This window comes from Acanthisitta chloris, unplaced genomic scaffold (genome assembly GCF_000695815.1).
Source record: "Acanthisitta chloris isolate BGI_N310 unplaced genomic scaffold, ASM69581v1 scaffold650, whole genome shotgun sequence".
NCBI classification, from domain to species: Eukaryota; Metazoa; Chordata; class Aves; order Passeriformes; family Acanthisittidae; genus Acanthisitta; species Acanthisitta chloris.
Genome location: NW_008649756.1, coordinates 243753 through 269692, shown reverse-complemented (window position 1 = coordinate 269692; position 25940 = coordinate 243753). Strand labels below are relative to the sequence as shown.

Sequence of the window (25940 nt, the reverse complement as noted above, 5' to 3'; positions counted from 1 at the left end):
CTCTGCAAATCTATTGTTCTATATATCTTGTAAGGTGAATTTAAATTAAGGAATTTTGTGGGATAGTGGAGCTTGTTTTTAGGCTTGAGGATGGTTTCTTTTTAGAAATTAAGAGACAATGTTGCTATTACATTTGATATAGTACTCTTTCTGAGGAAAAAAATGTATCTTATCAAAAATGGAATTTTAATGGAATGAAATTTCAAAACATTTCAAAGATATGTCTCTAAATTTGTTAATGCTTTTGTGCATTATTTGGTCATTCTTACAGGAAGAGAGTTGAGTCAGGAGTTGGGGCTATATCCTGGAGAAGAGAAGGCTCCAGGGAGATCTTATAACAGCCTTGCAGTACTTAATGAGGACCTACAGAAAAGACAGGGAAGGACTCTCTTATCAGGAAGTCTAGTGATAGGACAAGGGGGAACAGCTTTAAACTGAAGGAGAGTAGATTTAGATGAGGTATTAGGAAGAAGCTCTTTGCTGTGAGGATGGTGAGACACTGGAACAGGTAGCCCAGAGAAATTGTGGATGCCTCATCCCTTTTGTTTTTATGGCAGACGCTCAACTCACTTTAATTTCATGATGCTCTGAGGTGTAGAAGAACTGCTTTACATCACAGAAAAGGACTGATAAAAACCATGTGGTTGGGTTTTCTTTCCTCTTGAGGTCTCAGTAATTTGGACCTGGGGAGAGGGGATGATAACATAGTGGGGATTTTTGAAGATCTGAAAAAGCCTCCCAAGGTTTTTATTCCCTTCAACTTCTTCAAGAAGGCAGTGCAGTGTGTAATCCTGTAGTTTGAACTTTTTATTTATAGTAAGTTACAGTGCTGAGAACAGAGTCCAAAAGCTGATTGTACCCTTAATAATTCTGTTTGTGAAGTGAGGAGGACTTCACATGAAGGTAAGACTTTGATAACTGTTTTCTGTTTTGGCTTTTGAAAAGTCACTTCTCCTGTGGCAGGGCATGGTTGCAACCCTAGGAAAGATTCTGCAGATTTGGTGTAGGCCAGTCAACTGCGACTGTTGACTCCATGACACAGAGTATGTCAGTGATGTTCCATTCTTTGTTGGTCCCTAGATGCTACTCCTGTGTAAGGGGATAGAAAATAAAGCCTGATGGTAAGACTGACACCGTTTTTTGTGCTGCTAAATACCAATTCTTTGATATTTTTTTCTTTGCCGTTTTTTTGGTCTGTTTTCAGCAACTAGATGAATCAGCAGGAGCTGGACAGGTGGCTGTGGTTGAAGGGAAGAGGAGAATGGGGGGAGGGTGATTAGAGAAGGATGAAAACGTGGCACATACAAGGCTACAAGAAAGTATGATTCTCTAGTACTTATGCAGTTTCTGTGCCAGCAGTCAAATTCTGTGTGTATGTGTCTGAAGACGGGTGTCATCCTGAATGGTGGAACATTGGCCTGTACTCCTGTAGCCTGATTGCCTCTGGGAAAACAACTCTTTTCTACATTTGTTTTCAGAGTGTAAGATCTGAAGGCAAGTGCTGCCTTAATTTTTTGTCTTTTACACCAAACTCTTGAGCATATTCTCAGTGTCCAAAGCAAAAAATCTCTCTCCAGAGGGACTGAGTCTGAAACTCTTTCTGACAGCTGAGAGGCAGTAGCTGTGCTGTGCACAGTTTTTGATTGTGTAAGTCTAAATATATAAAAGAAGCAAATGGCATTCAGTAATGTATGGATGCAAGTAGATGCTTTCTGAGCTGTTACTGATGTAATGAAATACTGAGTTTTAAAAATTAGATTCATAGTGAGAAATCAGATTAGTTTTGTTTTGCTGTGTTTACAGTGGATCATTCTGTGAATTTGCCATATGGTAAGGTGGTCAGTTGTTTGGGGTATTTTTGGTATAGTTCCTGTGGTTCACTGCTGTACATTTGTTTCCATTGCATCCATCTCAAAAAAGTGAAAAAAAGTATGTAAGGGCTTTGGCAAGGCTTTGTAGCTCCACCTCCAAGCTCATTTTAATTGCTTTTGTGACATGTTGCCAAAACGAATATTCTCATTTAATGGCAAACATGGCACTTAATCTTACACAGTCTCAGAGGACTCCATTTAGCAGACTTTCACTAAAATCATTTATTTTAATAATTTAAATGAAGGGTTGATAACAAATTCAGGCATACTTACACATTACTTGTCCTACTTTAGATGCATGATTTAGACACAGGTAGATGAAGTCTTCATAGGTGTAGATCAGACAGGATCTCCTTTGAGTCATTCTTTCCCAGTAAATGCTTCTCTGTAGAAGCAATGTAAGTAAGAACATGATGTGTTTCACAACATATGTATCTAGTTTTTTGCAACATATGCTTTACATTATTGTAAATATTATCTTTATTGTCTATCCAATTCAATTTTTATGGCTCTTAAGTCTTGTATAAATTCTAAGCCTAAATGAGATGCGTAGCTGCATCAGACCTGATTCTGGTCCTTACACTTAGTCCCAGAAACCAACAGAATTATTTCTTGAGATGGAAAATGAATAATTTAAAATGAATGTGAAATGTTCAGACTATGAAAGACCTCCATGGATGTAAAGCAGCAACAGAAATATGGCTTTGTATCAGCTGAAAATTGTTGTCATTATTGCTAGGCATAACAATACAACTTAGCATATTTGTACTGTCATCTGTTACTCAGGTAGTTTTTAAAAAAGAAACGAAGTGTGTGGTATCAAGCAAGCCATCACAGTCTAAATAGTATAATAATAATAGATACAATCTAGGAAACTGTTTTTTTCACACTGTTCAGATTGTATCTCCTGTTGAAGCAGTTATTTGGAATTTGAAATTCATACAGGAATGGATTATTTCTGATCTTACAGAAATATTTTTATCACATCTACTGTTTCCAGGGGTATACGTTGAGTTTTAGCTTAATAAGGCCTTTTTCTACTGTTTCTATTAAAAAGGAGAGTTGCTATCATTGCATGATGGGTTTGTGTATTTGCATTTTGTACATTCTGTTAAAACCAATGTCCTTAACCAAGTGCATGGTTAATGGGTTTTGGTGGTTGGGTTTATCTTTTTCCCTATTTAGTATACGAGTCCTGGGACTCTTTAATATCTTGTTAAGGACTGCAAATATTAAGGACTGCAAATAGATTATTTGCCTACACCAAATGCACTAACCATGCTGACATACCATAAGAAAGTCCTTGAAAGATAAATGAGTGATTCATAGAGCAGATCCAGAATACTTTGAGGGAGGAACTCACATTTGCTGTACATTCATGTCTGGTTAGGACTGCTAGCTGTTTCAGTGCAAGCATGGCCCCAGCAGCTTCGAGCTTGCTGCCTTACCTTGGGAAACTAAACATCACAAGATTACAAAGTGGCATATTCTACCAAGTCCCCTAAAGCTCAGAATTTTAAATATTTTCTCTAATGGGTTTATAGTGGAATGTAGTTCATTAGTACATGCAGGATAGTTACAAAGCAGTCGTTTGAATTTTAATTAGGCTGATATGTAGCTGTGCATCTGAAGACCTGAAAAAAACAGATTCATAGGTCTATGTTCAAAGCTAAGAACACATGAAAGTCTAAGTGCTTATTTTAAGCCCTTTAGATGAACATTTGTCTAAAGTAGGAGTTTCAAATTAGCTTCGTAGACCTGCTTAGCACTTGAAGTCATGGTATTATTACTTTGTACTCAGTATTTTTAAGAACTGTTGGGCTAAATCTGGCTCAGCAGACTCCTGTGAATAATCCTAGCCCAATGGGCTCTCAGAAATTAGGACAGAGAAATGCAGCCTGTTAATGAGTGAATCTGTGTTTAGTTGAGGTGTCTAATATCAATCATAGCTGAAACAAAAATGAGAACCTGTTTTTTTAAGAAAAAGAACCAGGACTAGCACAGGACTTGAATGAGAAGGTTGGACAAAGATCCCAGAAAGTAAATAAATATTCCACTCAGAGAGCAATATGAAATATGAACGGACTTACCAAGAAACTGTTCGAGTACCTGTTCAATAAATTGAAAGTCTAGTAATATAAACTTTCTCTCTCTAGTGTGTGTAAGTCAATTAAGTATTAGCCAATTCAAAAAGGTCCATAGAAATGAAGTCCAGTTCCAATGAGGTCTTATTTTAAATAAGAAACATGCCTAGTGTGATTAGGCATGAAAAAATAAAGCTTAATAAGCTTCGAGTGCCATATTTGATTTGGTCAGCAGTACACTAATAATTAGTTAAGCCTCTTTGGGCTGATATAATTGCAGGAATGTGTAGAAATTAATGATTATAAAAGTTTTACTTTGTTAACTCAACATGAAAAAAGTATTCCTTCTCGTTGTATATGTTTCTGGCTAATTTATCATGGAGGTTAGTTGTACTTGTAGTTTCCATTAGAGCTTTGATTATCACATACACATAACTGTCCACATAATTCTTATTAGAATTGTTTTCTTTCTTTGGAGATTAATTCCATAGGATAATTAATTAAAAACAGTTGTGGTTATTTTGAAAAATTGAAAAGTATGTGGATTTCTTTTTGATTGTTTCATTTTAGAATATAAACCAATATCAAAGACATCTGAAAGGTTATGTTAAATCCTCAGCATAGACATGCGCCTTAGTAGAGGTGTGGAACATCTTTGCTTGGTTGGGTGAAAGTTGATATATTGGTAAAATAAAATTAAAGTTGTCGAGAAAATATTATGTGATTGTGCATAATAGGCATCTGCAGAGGTCTGTCAATATTACCTTACGTCATGTCAGAATGTGAAATTTCACAAAGGAAGAACTTGTTTATGGTAAAGGAGGAAACTCCAGGTTGGTAAATGATCCAACGAATGCGATAGTCTCATGTAGGGATGATATCTGTGAACTTCTTGTTATAGTCCCTCCTTGAACATGTATTCAGGACTAGTAGGAAAAGAGGACAAGTCTCTGAATTTTTAAGCCTCTTGCTTTGTTGCCTCTTGCGTAATTCATTTCTGAGGCAGGTGGGAAATGCATGTGGGTATTTCTGTCTAGACAGCACGTTGTGGCAGCTTTTTTCTCTGGTGTGTTACTGAATGATAAGCAGAGTCCTTTAAAGCAGTAGTTGGTTGTTTCTTAACAGCTTAGTAACAGTATTGCGGCAACTTAGACCAAACAAAGGACAAAATTTGCATTTTTAAGAAACTGAAGAAAAAATCACCAATTACTCTTCTGATTAGTCTATTTGATTTTGTAGTTAATAGATGTGCATAGTAAAATAGGTGTTTCTTTTATACATCATTCAGTGAATGTTCAAATTTGGTGCCATGCACAGGAAAGCCAGAGGGCTTATATATTTACAGGTTTATAGATAAACCACAATTTCTGAGTATACATGGTGAGCTTTTTTTTTTTTCTAAATAGATATTTGTGTTTGAAACTATTATTGCACTTTTTATCAGCTGTGGAACTCTGGTCCTTAAATCCCAGGAAAATTTCCTGGCAGACAGTCCTTGCTCTTAGGACTCTTTAAATCTTTCTGTCCCTGACCCAAATATCTGCTCGAGTTTCTCTAAGGCTACAAGAATTTCATTGTTAAAGAAGCATTTTTTTGACTGAACAACTTTCAATATATCATTTTATCTGATTTTTCTTTACATTACAGAGGTGAATACATATATACTTCTTAAGATAATGTATTTCTAAAATGTCATTATTATTGTAAATCAAGTAAATAGAATCAAACCAGTCTGGGGTGCAAAATAATTTGGGCATCATTACATCCAGCCTGAATCAGAATGGAATTGCTAACTTTAAAAAACATGTAACAAGAGGGGCGAAGTGAAATAAAGCACTGAGGTGTGGTATAATATTTAAGTGGCTTTATAATTTACTAATTTTTTACCAGCTAGTAGGACACAGAAATTTGAATAAAGCATGTTTAGCTTCTGTAATGCTGGTGGGATAGATTGAAAATTGTGGATGCTTGCATTTAATTTGTTTTAAATAATTTCTTAAAATTGAATTAAGCGCATGAACGAGTATTGACTTAAAACAGAGTTGTGCATTATTCACTTTAGTTATAAAAACTGATTTATTTTGCATATGTGGAAAAAAATACTGACAGTTAATATGCAATTTAGTACTTCAAGTGCCTAAGTGCATTGTTACATCTTACCACAAAGGATTTTGATAGTTATGTATGCTTTGCTACTTTTAAACTGTGTTTCCCAGGAGAGAGCTGATCATGCATCTCCTTTTCTTCATTTAAGGACAAGTCAGGGGTGACTCAGAGCATAAACTCCCAGTTCCCTGTTCCAGAAATATTTGATAGGCACTGATTTTCCTAGTTACACATGTTGAACACTGATTTCAGCAACATAAAATGGAAAATGTCGTAGTTCAAAACTCACAACAAAATCCTTACAAGCTAAAATTTGGTGTCCATTATGTTTTATAACTGATAGCTTATGAGATAAAAAAGCAGGTTTTGCTTTTCTCAAGCATATGATTTCACATTCAATGCAAAGTAGATTAATTGCTCAATTGAACTGGTATTCTCAAAGGGTTAGGATTTATTTCTATTTGGATGTCATTTTTACATGTTTTAAGTCTACTGTGAAGTTTTCAGCTATGGGATAAATTTAACAGGAAAAAAATCTTGGCCTATAATGGTCTATTGACTACTATGCAGAGGCAAGATTTCTACCAACACAGGTCAGACCATGTCAGTTATTACAGCCACAAAATATGTGCACATTTGCCTTATTTGCTTGATCCTGAAAGGTTATAGAATTCCTACTTTGAAATATGATAGTTATAATGTGCATGGCTTATATGAAATCTGGTCAGAGATTAGGAAGATTTTCCTGTTGAGTGTCTGCTATGCTTTTCAGAAAGGGACAAAATACTATTCTATAAAGGTCATCTTTCTGATGCTGCAAGAATCAAAGGGTAGCTGCTTCCTTCCAGGTTCTAAAGCAGCAGTACTCTCCAAGCTGATAACATCCTAGATTTTTCCATTACTTGTTGCAGTAGCTACAGATAGAACATAATCTCTAAGATTAAAAGGGAATGTTAAAGTTTTGAATAAGACACATAAGATTAGTATAATATGGTAGAATTTGCAGGATCTATAGGAATGTAAACCATATTTTATTTATTTGGTTGTATGCCTAGACGATCTGAATCACTGTTGATCCTATGAGATTTTTAAAATTGTATTCATCAGCATAGCATTTTCCTGTTTACTTTAAAAATTGACACATTAACACTGCATTAGGGTAATACACTGTTACCTAATGTTCATCTAGGCTTCTGGCTACAGCAGCATATGTTGCAATAGGTGTTGAGTTGATTTACCAAGTTTATCTGTCGATGCTGTGATGTAGTTGTATAGCTTCTTACCCAATATCACTTTTATCTGTTGCTAGGAGTATTAAATTTTCTGAGAACAGATAAAATGGAAGCAGCTCACAGTAATGTAGATATGTTGGACTTACGTGTAAGAAAGGAGACCAGAGGGGAGAGATGGAGGGTAAGAGGAAAAAGCCTCTTTACTTATCCATTTCAGAGATGGAATGTATGAGGCCCTTAATCTATAAAGAAAGTAAATACCATACCAGGAATTACAACTTGCAAGCAATTAAGACAATCTGCTGCATTAGTAATGGCCTCAAGACTCTTGACAGCTCTCAGGATCAAAGTTACTTCCAAACAGCAAAAGCTGAAAAATTTTAAGATGAAACTTTGACACTGTTTTCAAGCATAAAAGAAAAGACTATAATTGTGCTTATATAACAACAGCCTAATTAGAATTAGGCTGCTTTTGGATTTTTAAAGGAGATTGTGAGAGGGAAAAACTCCAAGAAGCTGTTTCCTTCCAAATGTTGTTGTACAGCTTAAGTTCCAGGCACACAATTTTCTTTGCCAATGACCTGTTCCACAAGGACCAGCAGATGAGATTCACTGTCTGAAAACAAAAGTAGGGAAGGATTTTGGTCTTCACTGTTGTACAAACTCATAGGGAGATGAAAACTAGTACCACCACCTCATTAGACCTAGACTACCGTATGTCAGCGTTTTATATGTCAGCAAAAAGTATGCACAATGTATGAAGATATTTTTCACTGTTTTTTTTCAAATTTTATGCTTCATTTATGAGAAAATTCTGCACTCAGGAATCTGGCAAGACAGGGAAAGTGTGCATATATGACCACAAGAGAATATTTTTTAAAAAATCAAAACAATTGGTTGTTTAGGTCAGCTTAACAAAGAGATCAGCATGTAGCAGCATAGGCAACCAACATGACTCGAGAACCACTGAGGATATGGAACTGTCTTGTGTTCTACTTGATTCCAATGTATTTGGGTCTGAGCTCAGTTCCACCGCTAGCTGGTTTTCCCTGTGTTTGTTTCCTTTTTCCATATTTTTTTTTTTATTCTGGACTCTGTTCTGGTTTTATCCTCCTGGTATTCCTGTGAGTTACTCAGTTTTTCAGTTGTATCCCCTGAAACAGTTATCCTGTGAGCAAGGAATCTTTAGAGCTTTCAACTGTAAACAGGCTTCTCACAATGTGAACAACATTTTCCAGGAAGTAGAATTGACTTGATTTTCCACGTTTTTCCTAGAAAAAGTGAAAAAAACACTTGTGACAAAAATCCACTTGTCAAACTGCTCTTCCAAAAACATGAGGGCATTGCAGTTTTTAGATACAGTAACACTAAAAGTTTTGTATGTTGAGGACTTCTCTGCTTTTGAGGGAAATAACTGTTTTGGATGGAATGCCCTATAAATGCCTCATACAGAAAGTGATTGTTTCAGACTGAAATAGTCATAAGCAACTGATGACAAACTTTTTGTAGGAGGTGGCCAGGCACCTTTCATAGTCTGCTGATGATAAATACACAGGAGCTTTACACTGTTAGTGGAGGAGCTCTGTAGAGGGGATTGTGTTACTCGATACTGTCCTCTATATAGAACTGAAACCGTATGGCTCATAATTCATTCTGTCTTTTCTGCTTTGGGATTTGATTAATATGATTCATTCTATTTGGCTGATGGGACTTATTGTCAGACCCATATATTTCTGTACTGAGTCCATTGTTTTGATGACAAGCTTGAAAACATGGAAAGCTGTGCCTGCTATGTAGAGTCCTAGAAATGTTTGTACTTGGTAATATTGAGTGTGTTTCATCACTGTCACCAGACAGAATCTCATTTAAATAGAAAAGACTGCCAGAAAGATGGAGATGTTTAAATTTAAATGTAACTTGAAAGTAGCTGACGGGTTCAGTTTCTTTCAGGCTACTCCCACAAATAGGACTACAGATGTTTCACTTAAATTCTGTACTAAAATTAATTTTTTAAGTCCTCCTGATTGGAATCTCAAAGTTAAGCATCCAATAAATATGCTAGCATTAAATAAGTTATGAACACCCACATCTCATTTTTTGACTATGATGCAAACTATAGATGCTTTGTAAGTCAGACTGCTTAATTAGGCGTTATTTTAGGCACTGCTTTGTGAATATTTAGTATACAGTTAGAGATTAAATACCTGCAAGTCCATTTAATTAGGAATTTGGTTAGAAGAGAAATAAAAATAACAGTGAGTTTTGGAAAAGAACTAAGAAGCTTGCAAATACCTAGCAAAAGAAGTAAAGCTGAGGTAAAGCTGCTTATTCTTAGAAACAGTTCTGTTTGCTGATGCAATTTATTATTCTTCAGTCTTGTACTAATATTTATGAGAGGTTGAAGTTCAGTTTGCATTCACAAGATGATATTAATCACATTATATGAGCAGGTCATATATTGCTGTGGCTTGTTAGCACTGTGAGATCATCAGAGCAATGACAGTGGGACTGAGTTTTGCGTCTCAGCCTGTTGCTTTCATTGGAGTGTGGTATGCATGTAAATAATAATTCACTAAAACCTGAAATAAAGCATAATGATTGCATCCAGTATCCATGATTCAGTTGTGGGTTGGAATACAGTTAGGAATATTTTTAAATAGTGTTTCAAAAGCTTTACTCAAAACACCTTTTTAATAAAGGGTATGATTATCTAATTTGCAAATCTGCCTCCTACAGAGTAAAGCATAATTTACTATGCAAATATTACTACAGAAAAGTAGTGTACACAATAAATGTAGTTTAAAATGGCAGGAAGAATAAAGAATTCACCAGTTTTCTAAATAATCTAGTAATTACTTTAGTAATAGGTATGCTTTAAAAATTACAGATGAGCATTGCATTATTTCAACTTGCCTAATTTTCTGATTGTACTGTTACAAACAGTGATGAAGAAACAATGGAAAAAGTTGATAGTAATTGATTGTTTTTCTCCTAGCAGTACTGTATCTTCTTTTGAAATTTAATATACAATTTCTAGTTTATTTGTGTAATAATTTTTTTAAATCAAGCCACTTGCATATTAGGTTGTAATTATGACTGAGTAGATTTTCCAGAAAAAAAATGTGACAAGAGGATAAATCTTGTAACACAACTGGCAACCAAAATCAGTAATGCTTTAAACTCTGAAATATACTGGAGGTACTACTTTTTACTTTGTAAGTCATTGGGTATATTTTATGTCCAAAACCATTAAAATATAATTGGCTTTGCTAATCTGTCAATAATAAACTAAAAATTAATTGTTTTGAATACTGCCATTGCTTATCAGAATTTTCCACCAATCATTTGAATTTAAGTGATACAGATTCCCTGGGCTGTCCAAGGACCTAATTATATCCTCTGTCACAGAACAAAACAAAAAAACCCTTTTGGAATATGCACTCATTTTCTATGTCTTCATTTAGAAAGTTAGAGCAGCAAAGATAAATACAATAAAAATTGGTGGAAAAGAAAGTTGAAGACTGCTGATATCACTATTTATATCTGTTGAGACATCTTCTTTTGAGCACTGATCAATTTTTGGGATTATAGATTGTGTTCTGTTGTCAATATAGTGGTGTATTATTATCACTGAACTGTTGAAAATTTCCTGGTAGTTTTGTTATTTATTTAAAGTGCGCTGGGTTGGGAGTTGTTAAACAAGCAGCAAAATATTTTCTTTAAAGTTATTATTTAATAGTGTGTTCATAATCTAGCAAAGCAGTCACTGAAATACCTGCCTACACATTTCACCTGTCCTCAAAAACCCCTGATATTTGAAAAGTAATTGCTACATATTTTCCTTGCAGCCCCTAGAATATGCAGTTGCTTTCCAGACTGGGAACTAAAATCTGCTATTTAATTTGTATGAATACACTTTTCAACGAGAAATGTTAAGCTGCCATATAACACAGAATACCTTTATTTTTCATATTCATTCCTCTGTATGTGAGATAATATGAGAGATAGGGTAGGTAATCAGAGGTCTGGCAAAGACTGTTTTTCCTTCCTCATTTTTATTTTAGGCTTTGAAGAGATGGAAAATGCACTGTGAATAATTTTTTGTATATTTAAATGAGGGTTTAAAAATTACCTGGAGTTACTGAATTTTGGAGAGGGCTGTGCAAAATAAGAACCTTCAGTCCATGTCTATTTGCCAGCCTTTTAGATCTAGAGCTTTATAAGCCTCAGCATAGAAATGGACTGTTTAGGGGTGCGCAGAGCTGTAGCTGAGCTAAATATATTAGCAACTCTGCATCTGTCCCATGTTTGTCCATGTTTTGGTTGTTGTACATGCGGTGACTGATGCAGCTATGCCTGTTGGATCTCCAGTAGAGCAGAACTACCAGAGAGGAAGTGTCCAATTCACATGCTCACTGCAAGCATCAGTAGGTGCATCTTTCTTCAGCTCTTAGGGGAAACACATTGCTCTCTGAGGACCACCAAGTGTCTAAGCATTCATGCAACAGAGATGAGGTGGGATAATGTGCTCTCCCTTTTGTCTCATGAAAAAGAAAGTGGCTCTAACATTTTGGTAGATCTCTCACTTAATTAAAGCTGAATGATCTCATACAGTCCCCCTTTATTACTCTCTGGCAGCAAAAAACTGTGCCTTACTCACCTGCTGTGAGAATAGCTGAAAAATGTTCATTTGGACTTCATACCTCAGCTTTAATGGGGAGGGAAGGAAGTGTTCATGACTGTCTTCAACATAAAGGAGTAGTGTCCTAGTTATATTGGTTTAATCAATGTGTGAAATGGTGCAGGAATTTCAGTATTTGAAAGTGTATAACCCATAGGGTAGGTTGAATAGTAAAAAATAGTAAAACAAAAACTCTGAAAGAGTTGGCTTAAAAATATTTTGTTCCTAAGTGTCATTGCATAAGTCAGTCAAAACCCATGTTAAAGAGAATGAAATTTAATGCTTTTTCTTCTGGCTGAAACTTAAATATAAGATACAATTTTAAATTAATTTTATTGAAATGTATGTAGCAGAAAGTTGTGAAAGATCTATTATGCTTTAATCAGACCTGAGTTACTGTAGTTAGGAGTGATGATCAGGAATTTAATAAGGAATGAAGAGTGTGAGGTATTCTGAGTATACTAACTCTTGGAAAAATAGTAGGAATGAAATGGTTTTGCAACTACCTTTTAGAATTTAGTCTTTGAGGCCTCCTTATATTGTACACAGTTTTGAGTACATTGAGTGCATTAGCAGCAAAATCAATCAAAAAAACTGATTTCCAGTAGTCAGTAAAAGTATTCCTAGACTAAAATATGCAACTAACATGAAAAGAAAAAGAGAAGGAATATGAAAGAATTTATGGAGGCAAGAAAAGGTGTGTAGGAGTTGCATATTCTTTAACAGTAGAAAAGATCCCCACATAAAATCTAATTTTACTTTGCTATCTTGTAACTTAGACATTGCTGTTACAAACCACTTTCAAATGTATATGAATTGTTATGATAGTCTGGAAAATTAACTGTTCAATAGCTCAGTGATATTTTTTCAATCATGACAAGTTAAATATTTATTTCTATAAGCCTCTAGTTTTATCCCAGTTAGAGCAGACTATGGTGGAACACACTGTCCTGCAAGGCTGAGAAACTACTGGCTTGACCTTGATGCTCAGTGTCTAATGCTTCTGCTATGCAAATTCATCTTGACCTGGAGACCATGATAAGGATGAGGTCTGGCTACTAACAGTAGCCTGTAGACACAATCTCAGCATAATGTCCAAGACACATGTTACATATGCTAATGTCCAAGAGGAGTTTTCACTGGTTTGCTTGATGGCCTTTCTACTCCCAGTTTTCTGCTTTAATTTTCTTCAGTGCAACTTGTATTGCTGCTCCTATTCCTTTCAAGGGCACCTTCAAGCAGAGTCTGCCTCCATTTTCCCTGTAGTCACCACTAGATTTGTAAAGAGAACCAAAACATCCCCCTCTCCTCTGTCTCCACCATCTAGGCTGATCAAGCCCAGCTTCCTGCAGGTACACAGGGTGAGTGCACCAGCCCTGATGATCATGGTGATCCTCTGATGATCTTGATGAAATTTGTTTTATTCTTTTTTTGAAAGGTGACCTGGTACTCCAGATGTCAGCTGGCAGATGCTGAGCAGTGGGGAAGAGTTGCTTCCCCTTGCTTGCTGGCCAGTATGTGACTGGCTTTCACAGCCTCTAAGATACAGTAGATCTTTCATATTCATGGAAAGTGAGGGAAAATGGAGGCATTGGAAAGTGCTGTTCAGCAAATCTGTTACTAATGTGATCTCGTGGTTTTCTTTCACATAGAATGTTCCACCTGATTTGTCCATCTGCACCTTTGTACTGGAGCAGTCCCTGTCAGTACGTGCCCTCCAGGAAATGTTGGCTAATACAGAAGAAAAGGCAGAAGGGGTAAGTTATTAAATATTCACCTTTTTTTAAATCATGCCACAGGTTTCATAACTGTCACAAGCTTATAGCATCATGATTTCTTTATGTTTAATTTTCCTCCTTTGCTACGGGAATGGTCTTTTTTTTGAGAAACTACAAACACTTGCAGCTTCCACTGAAGCTTGCCAGAGTTGTAAATTCCCAACAATTTCGATGTGCTGTGGGTCAGTATAGAGCTACAAGGATGTTTTAATTTGAGATCTCATAATGAGTCATATAAAGCTTGATCACATCTTTAGAACAGCTAAGCTTTCTGAGCATTCCTAACTGTATCAGGTGGGAGTGTCAAGTAGTCTTAAAATTACTTGGATGTATGCTGTTTTGTTCTGGAATTAATGAAATCATTCTGTGTGGCCTGAACTAAAATGTCCTGTACCTGACCTCTAAGCTGGAAATAGAGTATTACTGAGTCTTGGTGGACAAGAAATATGGAAACAAATGCATTTTTGCAGTCTGGAAGATGAAGGATGTAGGAATTAATCAAATCCTATAGGAATTATTACTATTTCTAATAGGAATTAAATAATTGAGTAGGAAATAGGTATTTACACATAAATCATAGTAGTGTAATTAATGTTCTCTGCTGTGTAATTAATTTGATTTGTTATGCTGTAGTTGAGTGCTCCATATATGACTTGCAGTGTTGATTTGAATGTTGTGCTCCAGCTCAAATCCTAAAAACTTTAAGTGAGGAAGAGTGACCGTAGGCACGGGAGTTATACAGAGGAGAGAGAAGTAGCTGTGAGTCATAAGTCCATTACTCAAGAAAGCTGGCAGGAGAGAAGCATATCTCTGGTAGTTCTGGGAATGCCTTGCGAAAGCAAAGTTTAAACTAATATAGAGTAGTCAGTCCCATAAAATGCCAGGTACTGAGGCTGAAAATGATAGATGGGGAATGAAGTCTGGAAGCAGTGCCATGGATGATCCAAAGTGTGTTGTCAGTGAGAATTTGTTCCAAGGAGTTCAACAGCAAGGGAATGAAAAGCACATCTGAGAGAAGAGGTGGCACCAGAGTAAGATGTGAAAGTAAGAGTAAGATCTATGCTTCTAAACACCTCTTCTCTTAATTTGTAAATATTGAAACCAAGAGCAAGCAAATCCACAGGAATAAAGAGATAAATAGATGAATAATTAAAATGTAAAGAACAGACACATACAGGCATAATGTCAAAAAAGTCACATTCCAAACCTCAGGATGTGCAGTGATAACTGTACAGCCACGTGTGAAGCAGAGCAACAGTTTTCTTGCTGTTTATTCGCAACGGATGTGGGCAGGAGCAGAAACTAAAGAAAGTGTAGGGGTGTGTGTGCTGAAGTAGTTCTATAGGGCAGAACACAGTGAATGAAAAAGATGTTCAAATTTTGAATACAAAGTATTGAAACTTATTTTTAAATCCTGACATTAATTGTCAGAGTTTCTGTTGCGCTGTCCTTAGCAGAGTGCTGTGGCCAAGTGAAGATTTGCTTTTAACACAGAGATCACACCCAGAGAACAAGGAGAGTGAACAAACTTCTTTGGAGAGTGATTAGCAAATGTTAGCTTAGGTATTCTGCCGGGAAGAGGGCAGACTAAAGAGAGCTTTGTAGAGGTCTCAGGTGGAATATTTGCACTAGTTCTGTACTATTTTCTGCACTAGATGTGTGCAGAAAAAGACTTTTGTAGGGCACAGTGACCGATGAGACCTACCATGTTTGATGGCAATCTGGTGTTTCCTGGAAACAATTATTGATGTTTTCTGTGCGTACCCATGAAGGTCAGAGTTCTGGGTGTTCATATCCATGCCTTAATAAAACTGATGATAGCTGTACTGATAAAAGGTGCATTGTACTCATGCGTCTTCTGAGATGCACATAAGAAAGATAAAGCAAAGTTTCTCAGTGTGACCATTATGTGGCTGTTAGCTGTTTACAGAGTAGTTTACTGTGCTCTCAGCACCTATTAAATGCTATCCCTAGTAGAAGATACAGAGGTACAGCTATATCAACACAAATAGGTGGTGTTCAGTGAATAGTGAATACGTTTCTACTGCAAAGTTTGGTGACCTCTGTGTGAACGCATTAGGAATCTACCTGTGTGTCTATTCCATACTAATATATTAATATTAGAAGAGAATAATCTTGAAAATAGCAGCTTGTAGATGAGCAAAGTCATGTTTTCTGTGTGAGTATTTTTCTTTCTAGTAAGTCTCTGGAAGTCAAGAGTGATGATGATACTAAAATGACTGAATGTGTACTTGATGATAACTGAACATAACTGACATTTGATATCTCTGTAGTTTCCATGAAAAATAAACAGTGTTTTCCTTTGCATTTGCACTGTTTATCATAGGGTAGGTACTTATATGGGCAGCTTCATGTTTGTTTGAAGTAACTGTTCAAACAAGTTTTAAGACAAGAGGTAATTTTGTGCATACATTATTTTGTGCACTGTTCTCTTCTTGGAGAAGCATCGATTTTTTTATTAGAATAACAATGTTTTCTTTCATTTAGGAGAAGGAGGTGTAGCAAATTCTTGTGAGATTGTTGCTAAATAACTGGGTTCAGTATATCCTCAGTTTCTTAATGGAAAGAATCTGGCAAAGGGGAGCTTTTTCCATCCTCAATTACTTTTCTTTACATTAGAAATCATTAAGGCTGCTGTGCTTATGAGAGGTCTCCTTGTGCTGCTTTTGTTTTTTGTGTTGTGTAATCTCTTGAATGCTATGTTTATATAATAGATATTCTCGTTATATAACAGGTAAGTTAGCAGTAATGAAATGGTTGATTAATATGAACAAAATCTCATGCTGACTTGAGTCAGAACAATAAAAAGATTTCTTGTGCCTAAGAAAGAATACATGTGCACTAACTGAATTTAATGCTACTTCTCAATTAGTATGCATTAAATGTACATGGTTACATCTGCAACAAATATCTACCTTTTTAGTGCAAAAATCCCAGAACGAGAATTTCCATACTTCATGACATCAGTGATCTCTCTGTGTACACCTACTTGTCCCTACTCAATCACTTAAATGCTATTATCAAAGGAAACACTGGAAAATGAGTGAAATTTCTTAAGGGTGTGTGTAGAGCTCTGTTTCTTCTGGCCCTAGGCTCTGAATAATTACTTTTTGCTCTGACATGTTATCATTTCCCTTTAAAATACTATGCTTGGCTCTGGCAGTTTATTAAAACTTATATTCATGGCTTGATTGAATGGTTTTCACTTCATAAAGCCACCACGACCTCATTTGTTTGCTCAGACAGCATTATTTTCTTTTTAAACTTCATTTTAAAGAGGTAGTGCTGGGGTGTGGAGTGCTATATGCATGTACCACTTTTATTAGGTCATCCACAGGAAAAAAAAAAGAAAAAAACCACCACAACAAACAACCAGAAAAAGGGAAGAGAAAAGGGAGGAATCCTGTGGAGAGAGAGTAGGAAATAATTATATAAATGAAGACTATTGTTACATAGTCCAGAGTACCCAGCATCTGGGCTCTGGTCTGTTTGACAGGCAGAATTATAGGTGCTTTGTCCTAGACAGGCCTACAGCCTAGGTATATTGTATTCATTCTGGCTTGGTTTTCAAGGGTGACTTTGTATTATTAGAAAAGCAGGTGAAAGATGAAAATGGAAATCCTTATGTTTTATAATGCATTTAAGACCATAAAAAGCTTTCAGGTCATCTATTCTTTGCCTGGTTGTTAAATTTTTCTCCTTGAATCTTCTAATCTTCTTTGGAGCCCAGTGCCTTGTATTTCACTAAAGCTTATTAGGGTAAAATGATCCTGAGAAAACGAATCCACAGCTTTCTGGAATAGATTAGGAATGGTCACTGCAAGATGATGTAGCTTTGTTTTGCTTCTGATTCCTTTTACTCTGATTATTCTTTGTTTGTTTGGTGGTTTGGTTGACTTCGTTTAGATTCAAGGGCTTTAACACAGAGTGTTTCTTGTGAAAGTGATGAAATGCCATAATCTGTTCTTGGGAATTTTCCCTTATTTTCTTAGGAAAGGAAGCCTGCCCATCTATCCATTAGGACTGTTGAATTCAGTAACTACTGAGACTTCTGTACAATCTAAATATTAGAAACCGGGACAGATAGTTAGGTTTTTCCAGATGTGATGGATATTGGATAAGAGAATGGGGGTCTAACTTTGCCTCTCTTTCCTCTTATAGGGATGTAAAGTTGGCAGTTTTACATTACCATCAACTGCTCTTGTGCTGTTGAACCTTCTGCACTGCTGTCTTTTGCTCAGAAGCGGTGCCACAGGGACATGGGGAGGAAGTTGCTGGGTTCCAGGTGTGAGGAAGGGATTTATAATTTTGTGGCTTCTTTCAGTTTTGAGATTTAAACATCATTTTCGTGAAAGTTAGAGAACAGACCTGTACATTGTATGCTATTACCAGTCTCACCTTTTATTACAAGAAAAATAGTTTCCCTTTATCCTACTATATACTCATGAATTGGTTACATTCTTATTTTCAGTAGGTCATGTCTTGCAGATATGGGTGATTCAGAAAGATCTTACAATGAATGGTATCTTTAGATCCAGCATGCAGATTTCAGCCATGATATATGACAGGCAAAGCAGGTGATGATGCTGGTTATTACCAGTATTTTGACCAAAATTGGGGCCAGCATTCATACTCTTGATGAAGACTACTGACTTGTCTCTATAGATGAGATACAGGTGAATTTCCCAGATTCTATGAACTTCTTCACGAAGTTTTCTGTTGTGTGACAGTTCTAGACCTGCCAAAAGAAAAGTTATGTAGACATATTTGATACAGAAGAACATAAATTTTTTTTTAGCCTCAGTTGTCTCAAAAATGAGCCCCAGGGTTCTATACTGGGCCTAGTATTGTTTAACTTACTTATCAATGACTTGGATGAGGGCCAGAGTGCCTTCTCAGGAATTTTGCTGATGATACAAAACTGGAAGTAGTGGCTGATACCTCAGAGGCTGTGTTTGCCTTCAGAGGGACCTCAACAGGTTGGAGAGCTGGGCAGAGCACAACCAACTGAAATTCAAGAAGGGCAACTGCAGGGTTCTACACCTGGGGAAGATTCACCCTGTGCACCAGTACAGGTTGGGCACTGACCTGCTGGACAGTAGCTCTGCAGAGAAGGTCCTGTATTCAAGTACATGAATGGGAAGTGCCAGGATGGTGCTCTTCTCAGTGGTGGAAACCAATAAAACAAGAGGTAACAGACAGAAACTGATGCACAGAAAGTTCCACCTGAATATGAGGAAGAAATTCTTCACTGTGCAAGTGACTGAGTGCTGGAACAGGTTGCCCAGAGAGCTTGCGGATTCTCCCTCACCGGAGGTATTCAAGAACTGTCTGGATGCAATCCTGAGCTACGTGGTCTAGGGTGGCCCTGCTTCAGTATGAAGGTTGGATCGCATGACACACTGTGATCCCTTCCAACCTGACTGATTTTGTGATTCTGTGAAATGATTTAGACTTTTTTCTGAAAGTTGTTTTATAAATCATCCTCGAGCAAATACATGACATAAAACGTAGATATTAAGATAAATGTGTGCAAATTAAAATTAAATGTAAGGTAACCGTCATAAAGCCTATTGCTATTAACTCTTATTTGAAATATATTTCAAAGGGTTTTTTCCTATGATTCAATATAAATCATGTTTTTTTAAAGGGAGAATCTGAGGAGTTGAAACACTGCTACTGTTTGTATTTATATAACAAGGGACTAGGTTGAACTTTTATTCTATTCTAATGCATTTATTACTTCAAAGAGATGAAAAAAGTTTTGGGTACAGTAACTAGGTACAGGAAATTAAATCAGCTTGGCATTTAAAGGATGTTTTCCCATAAGTGGACAAGCACAAAGTCATCTATCTTCTATACTGGCTAGAACAAAAAAGATGCTTTTCTTTTGAAGCCAATAAAAGCCTGTGATTCCTTGAGTTGCACTTGCTTTGCTTGCATTTTCTGAAGTATATCCAGGAGTCTCGTGATATAAATAACACATTATTCTTTAGCCTTGTGATGTCTTTTATAGTTCCCCATGATAATTATCATTAACGAGGCCATTGAAATTTGAAGATTCTGAATTGTATTTTACGTGTCATACCTGGTGAATAGACTTTCTCACTCTCTATATACATATGTGTGTGATGACACATACAAAGACAGGTGTACTTGACTTGCTCTTACGTGGCAGTATAGTGCATGTCTTTGTGTGCCTGATAGATATCATATCCTAAACAGAGAACTGTTGTTAACTGCACCTTTCCATTGGACTGATTGAGAACTCTTAATAAACTTTTACAGCAGCTTTAATTATTTCTGTCAGCAGTGGTAAAACATTCTCTTCACTCTGGTCTACCAGAAGACCAGTGAGTGCCAAGCCATCACAATTTTGTTGTTGTACCATCCATCCACAGGAACATCTCATGCCATTGGGAGGGTGTAGATTAAGAGACATCTATTCTGGTGAGAGCTTCTTGTGCTCCTGTTCGGTGTGCACAGCGGATGTGTGCATGGGATTTTTTTGTTCAGGTTTATAGAGAACTATGAGACTGCTGTGGTTTTCTTTGTTTGTTAGTTATTTGGGTTCGTTTCCTGATTTTTATCAGCAAAGTGTGTGGAACATTCAATTCCTCTGCTAATGGCTAGGCTTCATGCTACATGAACTGCTCACTAGTAAAATCATCTGCACTTGGAGTGTAATGTGCTTCTGTTGGAATTGTATTTTAATGACTCTTGCAAGACAGATGCACCAAACTAACTTATCCTCTATGGAACCCAGTGGATTTCTTTCAGTTGCTTTTGTGTTCTTTCACTTTAAGTGTCAGCTTTTAGATTGCTTACTAGAAAAATTATAGTACTGAAATAAGTAAGGATTTCCTTGTGTGTCATCTGTAGCAAGAAAGAATGTATATGTAGTTGCAATTTCTGTATTTTGAATGACATAATAAACTATGTAATAGAATGTGTCAGGAGAGTGTAGTACTCTCTAGAATTTATATTGAGATGACTTTAAGTGCTTATTCAGAAAATCAAACTGTATTCGTTCTTCACTTTCTGACTGAGAAAAACTCAATTTTTGCTATTTATCTTTCTAGACATCATTATACAGGGAAGAAAAATTGGCTCCCAGTTGCCTTAATATGCTTGAAATGTGTTTACTTTTATGTAAAAAGAAATGTAGGGTTCAGTCCTTTGTTACTTGCCTGGAAATTGATCTTAGTTGCTAATTTGTCTACTGAACACTTCAGTGTGCAGTTTTCTGCATTTTTTTCTCAGTATTTATTTGCCCAGCAGCTGTGCTTTTCTGATGCTGTATGCCATGGAGATTCCCTGTGCTTGGAAGCTCTATCCGGTCCTCCTAATTGGTAACGAAGAGGTGAAACTCTGTCCATGCCGCTATCAGCTCTTTAGGATTGGTCTTACATGGGATGTCGGGGGGGCAGGTGTCTTGGTAAAGACATTTAAGCACTTACAATAAATGTAGCATGAGAACTTCTTTCTAGACGAATGCACTGGAGTTTCTCAGATCTGCTCTTTGACTAGTTGCACTTGTGTCATTTTCAGAGAGATGAAGGTTCAGAGCTGGAAGTAGACTTTTGTTTGATACTTCTAGGCATTCTGCAAACCCATCTGAAGCTGTACACTCATCCTGAAAGCAAAAATCTGATGTGCAAGTTGATGTTCTTGGAACACTCACGCACAATTGCAGTTGAACTCAGTGAGAACTATAGCCAATTCAATTCTGCCGTTGAAATGGAGTGGAAAGTCTAGGATTAAACCAAGAATTGGTTCAGGTTCCATGTGGTTCTAGGAAAGAAATTGAGAATAGCTGGACAAAAAGCTACTGACTGAGTGTGACCAGTGTGGAAGACACTGAAACTGGCACTTCGATGTACTGAGCTGCTATGAGGACAAGCTGAGAAATACTGGCAGAGAGATTAGGGTGGGGAACTCAAGGTGTGCTGTGAGGCTTTTAGCTTGGATGACAAAATAAGGGGATTGACTGTTTTTATGGCTTTTGCCAGTCAATTCTGTAGGTGTTATCCCTTTACCGTCTATAACTTATAGCTTGCTAACATGATGTCAACATACTGATACTGTTCAGTAAAGATTCCCCATGAAGTCCTGAAAGAGTTGCTTTTTTGATAAATGAAATTTAAGCAGAGTGAAACTGAAAATGAGCATTAAATTTGTCTTTAGAACCAACCCCTTTTTTTTTTTTCCCCCAGTGGTTGGAAATGATGTCCTAAAGGCTATTTAGGCAAAATACAAGATGAAAATATAAAAACTATCAAATCCTCATATTCAGATGCTGTTCCAGAATGCTGAAGAGCCTCAGTTTTGCTGCTCATTCCTATGTAAGGCTGAGATAGATAGTCTCTTAAACCACTCATTTTCTTAATGCTACCAGATGGCTCACCAAAGCTATTAACACACAGAGTTTTAAACCACATCTGTCTAAATATGCAGATAGAATCAGTAAGCTAAACAGTGTTTGCTAGTTGTATTTTTTCTGGTTTTGTTTGTTGTCATACCTCAGGACTGATTCATGCAGGTTCATTCAGAGGACCATAGCTGATGAAAGCTGCTCGTAAAATAATAGAAATCAGGTTCTAGGCATCTTAAACTGAACTCCCTGGTTTGTGTATTACTTTTAATTTAATGGATCCATGCTTTAGATTCTTTGAATCTATTGATATGTCATCTGAGGTACTGTGAAAAATGAATTAGTATTTGTGAGATTAGCATTACTGTAGTGAATATCATAAAATTGGTGGCATTAAATTGTTACGTCCTTAGGAGAGGGTTTTTTAATCCATATTCAGTAAAATGGTTGCACAATGAGCTGGAATGAAATAAAATGGTAAGTGACCACTCTCTTGTCTACATGTTGAATGAGGCAGATTTGATGTTGAAAAGTCTATGGACATGCAGAAGGCTGCATCATAAAACAGTTACAGGATTGGATTTAAATTACAGTTGCACAAGTGACTTTTGGCACTTTTTGTCTTTTTTTTCCTGTTTGCCTTAAATTTATTAACTCTTTTTTTGGTAAAAGTTGGCATAATTATTTTGTAAATACAAAAGCTCGATGATTTAGCTTAGTCAAAAGTGTTTCAAAATATTAAATTGTTCATGATTATATATGGTTTTTGTCTGCTACAGTTCTCCTGTTTCTGACTGTACAAAGTACAACTTTACATTAATCTCACAGCTGAGGCAAGGCCTGGGTAGTGTGGTACTCAAACATTGTATTCTCTCCTTCTCTTGCAATGCACACAGCTTTAATATGAATTATTTGTAAATCCCAAGACCTTAAATTAAACAAACTATAACTCTCTTCTTTCTTGCCAAGTTATCCAGTTATATTGAGAATGAAAATAATACTTATGCAGTGTTTTATACAGGTTGTTTATACTCTATGTAAATATCTCATAATATAAATGAAAATTCTCCAAATCTACATTTGTCTTGTAATGGCTTTTTATAGAGATAGGTTCCTGCCATATTCAGCTAGGTAGGTTCAAAATTTCAAAAAAAGAGAAAGATCCTTTGTCTCAACTCAGTGGCTTATATTAGCAAATTGAAAGAGTACTTAGATTGCTGGTGCCACATGTAATCAGTGTAGGAAATGCATAGCAGTGCTATAGAGGCTGGGAGTGTGGAAAATGTTAATTGTGTCTGCAGTACTGTGCCACAAGAAAGTAGTCTCCTGTCAGGCACTGCCGTAAGACCTCAGAACAGCTGGAGCTGGGAGATTACACAAGGGATTCTCCCTCTTGAAATGTGTTCTGTGCACTGATGCTCCAGGAGGTACCTTCTACGGTAATAAAAAAACAACCAAACAACCCTAATCTTCAAATTCAGTCAAGATATTCTTAATGCAATTTTGTTTCTAGGTGTCTTTATCTTCCAGGGTTCAGCCCCTTTGGATGCTTTTGATGCTAATGATGCTCTATATGCATCATAGACTACCATATTGTTTAAGTTTGGATGTGAATGGTCCTCCCCAAAGGGGTAATGTTTGAATGGCAGCAACAAGGGTAGCAGAAGAGATAGAACTTGCATCATGAGACTGAGTAGGACTGAACTGGATTCCTATCCTGAACAAGAAATGGGAAGGAATTGAGTTTGGGGAGGAGAGGGGTTCATTTTTGTTTTGCTTCTGTGGTGTGTCTCTCAGAGCTGGTGATAAACATGCATGGTTTCCTGGCAGTTGTCACTGAACACTGTTGCTGAACAGATCTGGATAGGTACTATAAGCATGGGGATCAATCTGCATGTATGTAGTTGCATCTCCCCAGGACAGTAAGAAATTTGAATCCGTGGCAGCTACATCACTGAATGAATCCACAATAACTTAGCAAAAATAATAGGTCTGGTGGGAACAGGTGTTATTTCACACCTGTCTGTCTATGGAACAACTATTTATCTGTGGAAACATGATTTCTTTTGATGCCCAGGTATTCCTTAGGGACTGTGGTAGTGTTGATTCACCAAGAAGGTTTCTGGTTTTGGAAGGCTGTGCTGGAAAGTCATCAAATGGTTTGTGTCAATAATCATAAAACCAAAACTTTCCAAGCAGGTGACTGTATTGGTCTATTTTTAGTATTTAAGTACTTAAAATTTGGGTCTGAGGTAAACATATTTGGATTTTGTTTCTCCCTTATCGTAGAGAATTAGTGATTTTTATTTACTTATGAGGATGGCAACAAGTCTTGAGCTGGGGATGAGGGGGGAGGAAAGTGATAGAAATGAAGGGATTTAGTACCAGGAGCATGAGTGAACAGAGAGAGGCTGAGAACAGGAAGCAGCTCTGTTTGCAGAAGTGGGATTCTGCCCCTCGGCTCTGGGTGCCTTATTTGTAGTGGAGTCTGGGACCTGAGAGCAGCAGAGGCTGTGAACCCCTGCTCTTCACAGGGAAACTGCCTTGCCTTTTTGAATGGTAGGAACATTCACCTCAGAGCTGCAGGGCTTGGAATCATCTCAGTGGGACCTATAAGACCAGGAGCTTGCTGTGGTGTTCAACAGGACCACTCAGCTTTTCCTAAATTTGTATTTTAGTTTTGAGCATTTGGGTTGCCACTCTGTGTGTGTGGCCTTGTTCCCACAAGGCTTGTTCAGGACTGCAGGCTCCAGGGTAGTTCCAGCTGGGAAGGGAGCTTCTCCATGCCTGCAGCAGCCTGTGCAGCTAGCCTGCTGAGCTGCCTTTTGCCTCTGTGATGGGCAGTGGGTCCCATGCCAGCAGGCTCCATTTTGGAGTGTTTGCAGCATCTCAGCTGCAGTAAAGGCTCCTGCTGTGTTCCTGCAGGCAGTCTGGATTGATTCTTCCCTTTCTAAAGCATTCCTGTTGAATATACACACATGCACAAACACACACACGCACACACATTGAGGTTAAAAATCCAATGGGAGTATGGTCTTTTTGGCATTTTCTGAGTAATTTGTATTCATCTGTCCTGCATTTTTCAAATGAAAATTGAAACCTGTCCTTGTAGACTACTGTCAACATGGTAAAGGAAAAGGTAAGGTATTATCCTGTCATTCATTGCTGTTGTAAGGTCTTTGATCTTGATCCATTAATGGTTTTTTGATAAACCTCTGATAGTTGCTGTGCTCTGAAGATTGTCTTCCCTTTTGCTAGCAGTCTTCTCTTTCTGCCTAGGCTGCAGCCTTTTCCAGCATTTGCTGGTTAGACGGTTGCCCTTTAGTCCTCCCAATAATTGTCATTGCCTCTGTGCATAAATAGATAAGGCTTTGATTTCCTTTTTCATGTGATAGTAGTGAAAGCTCATTCCTTACTTTTCTATATGGAAATTATGTACTTTTTGAATAGGCAGAGCAAAGAAAAGAACCTTGAACAGAGGGCAATCAGGCTGCTACTGGGAAACCTGTGTTCTATTATATTGGGTGTCGTCATCTGCTTTAGACCCAATTAATTTGGTTTATGAAGTCCTGTATTATTATGTATGATTTTTGTAGTTAATTCCTGTTTCTGTAGATGCTGCTGGGGGTGTTGAATGTGTTTGTAATGATGGTGGTACATGCAGCTTCCACTCCTGAAGCAGCCTTTGGTGGCTAACAGTCTGTTGATAAATATGCAGAATACTTACTTTTCTTAAAAGAAGTTTATATTTAAAAAATATTGAGAGGAGTAGCAGAGGATAATGGTATATGAA

At 37.0% G+C, this 25940-nt stretch overlaps 1 protein-coding gene across 1 annotated transcript in view; it reads left to right on the top strand.

Annotated features, from left to right (window-relative positions):
* The window catches only part of RYR2 (ryanodine receptor 2 (cardiac)), a gene marked incomplete at its 5' end in the record, with an annotated part of 271378 nt that overhangs the window by 2390 nt on the left and 243048 nt on the right, over nt 1-25940 (top strand). The window contains one exon of the mRNA XM_009069811.1: nt 13627-13731. Coding sequence (XP_009068059.1) covers nt 13627-13731 — 105 coding nt within the window. The remainder of the gene's footprint in view (nt 1-13626; nt 13732-25940) is intronic.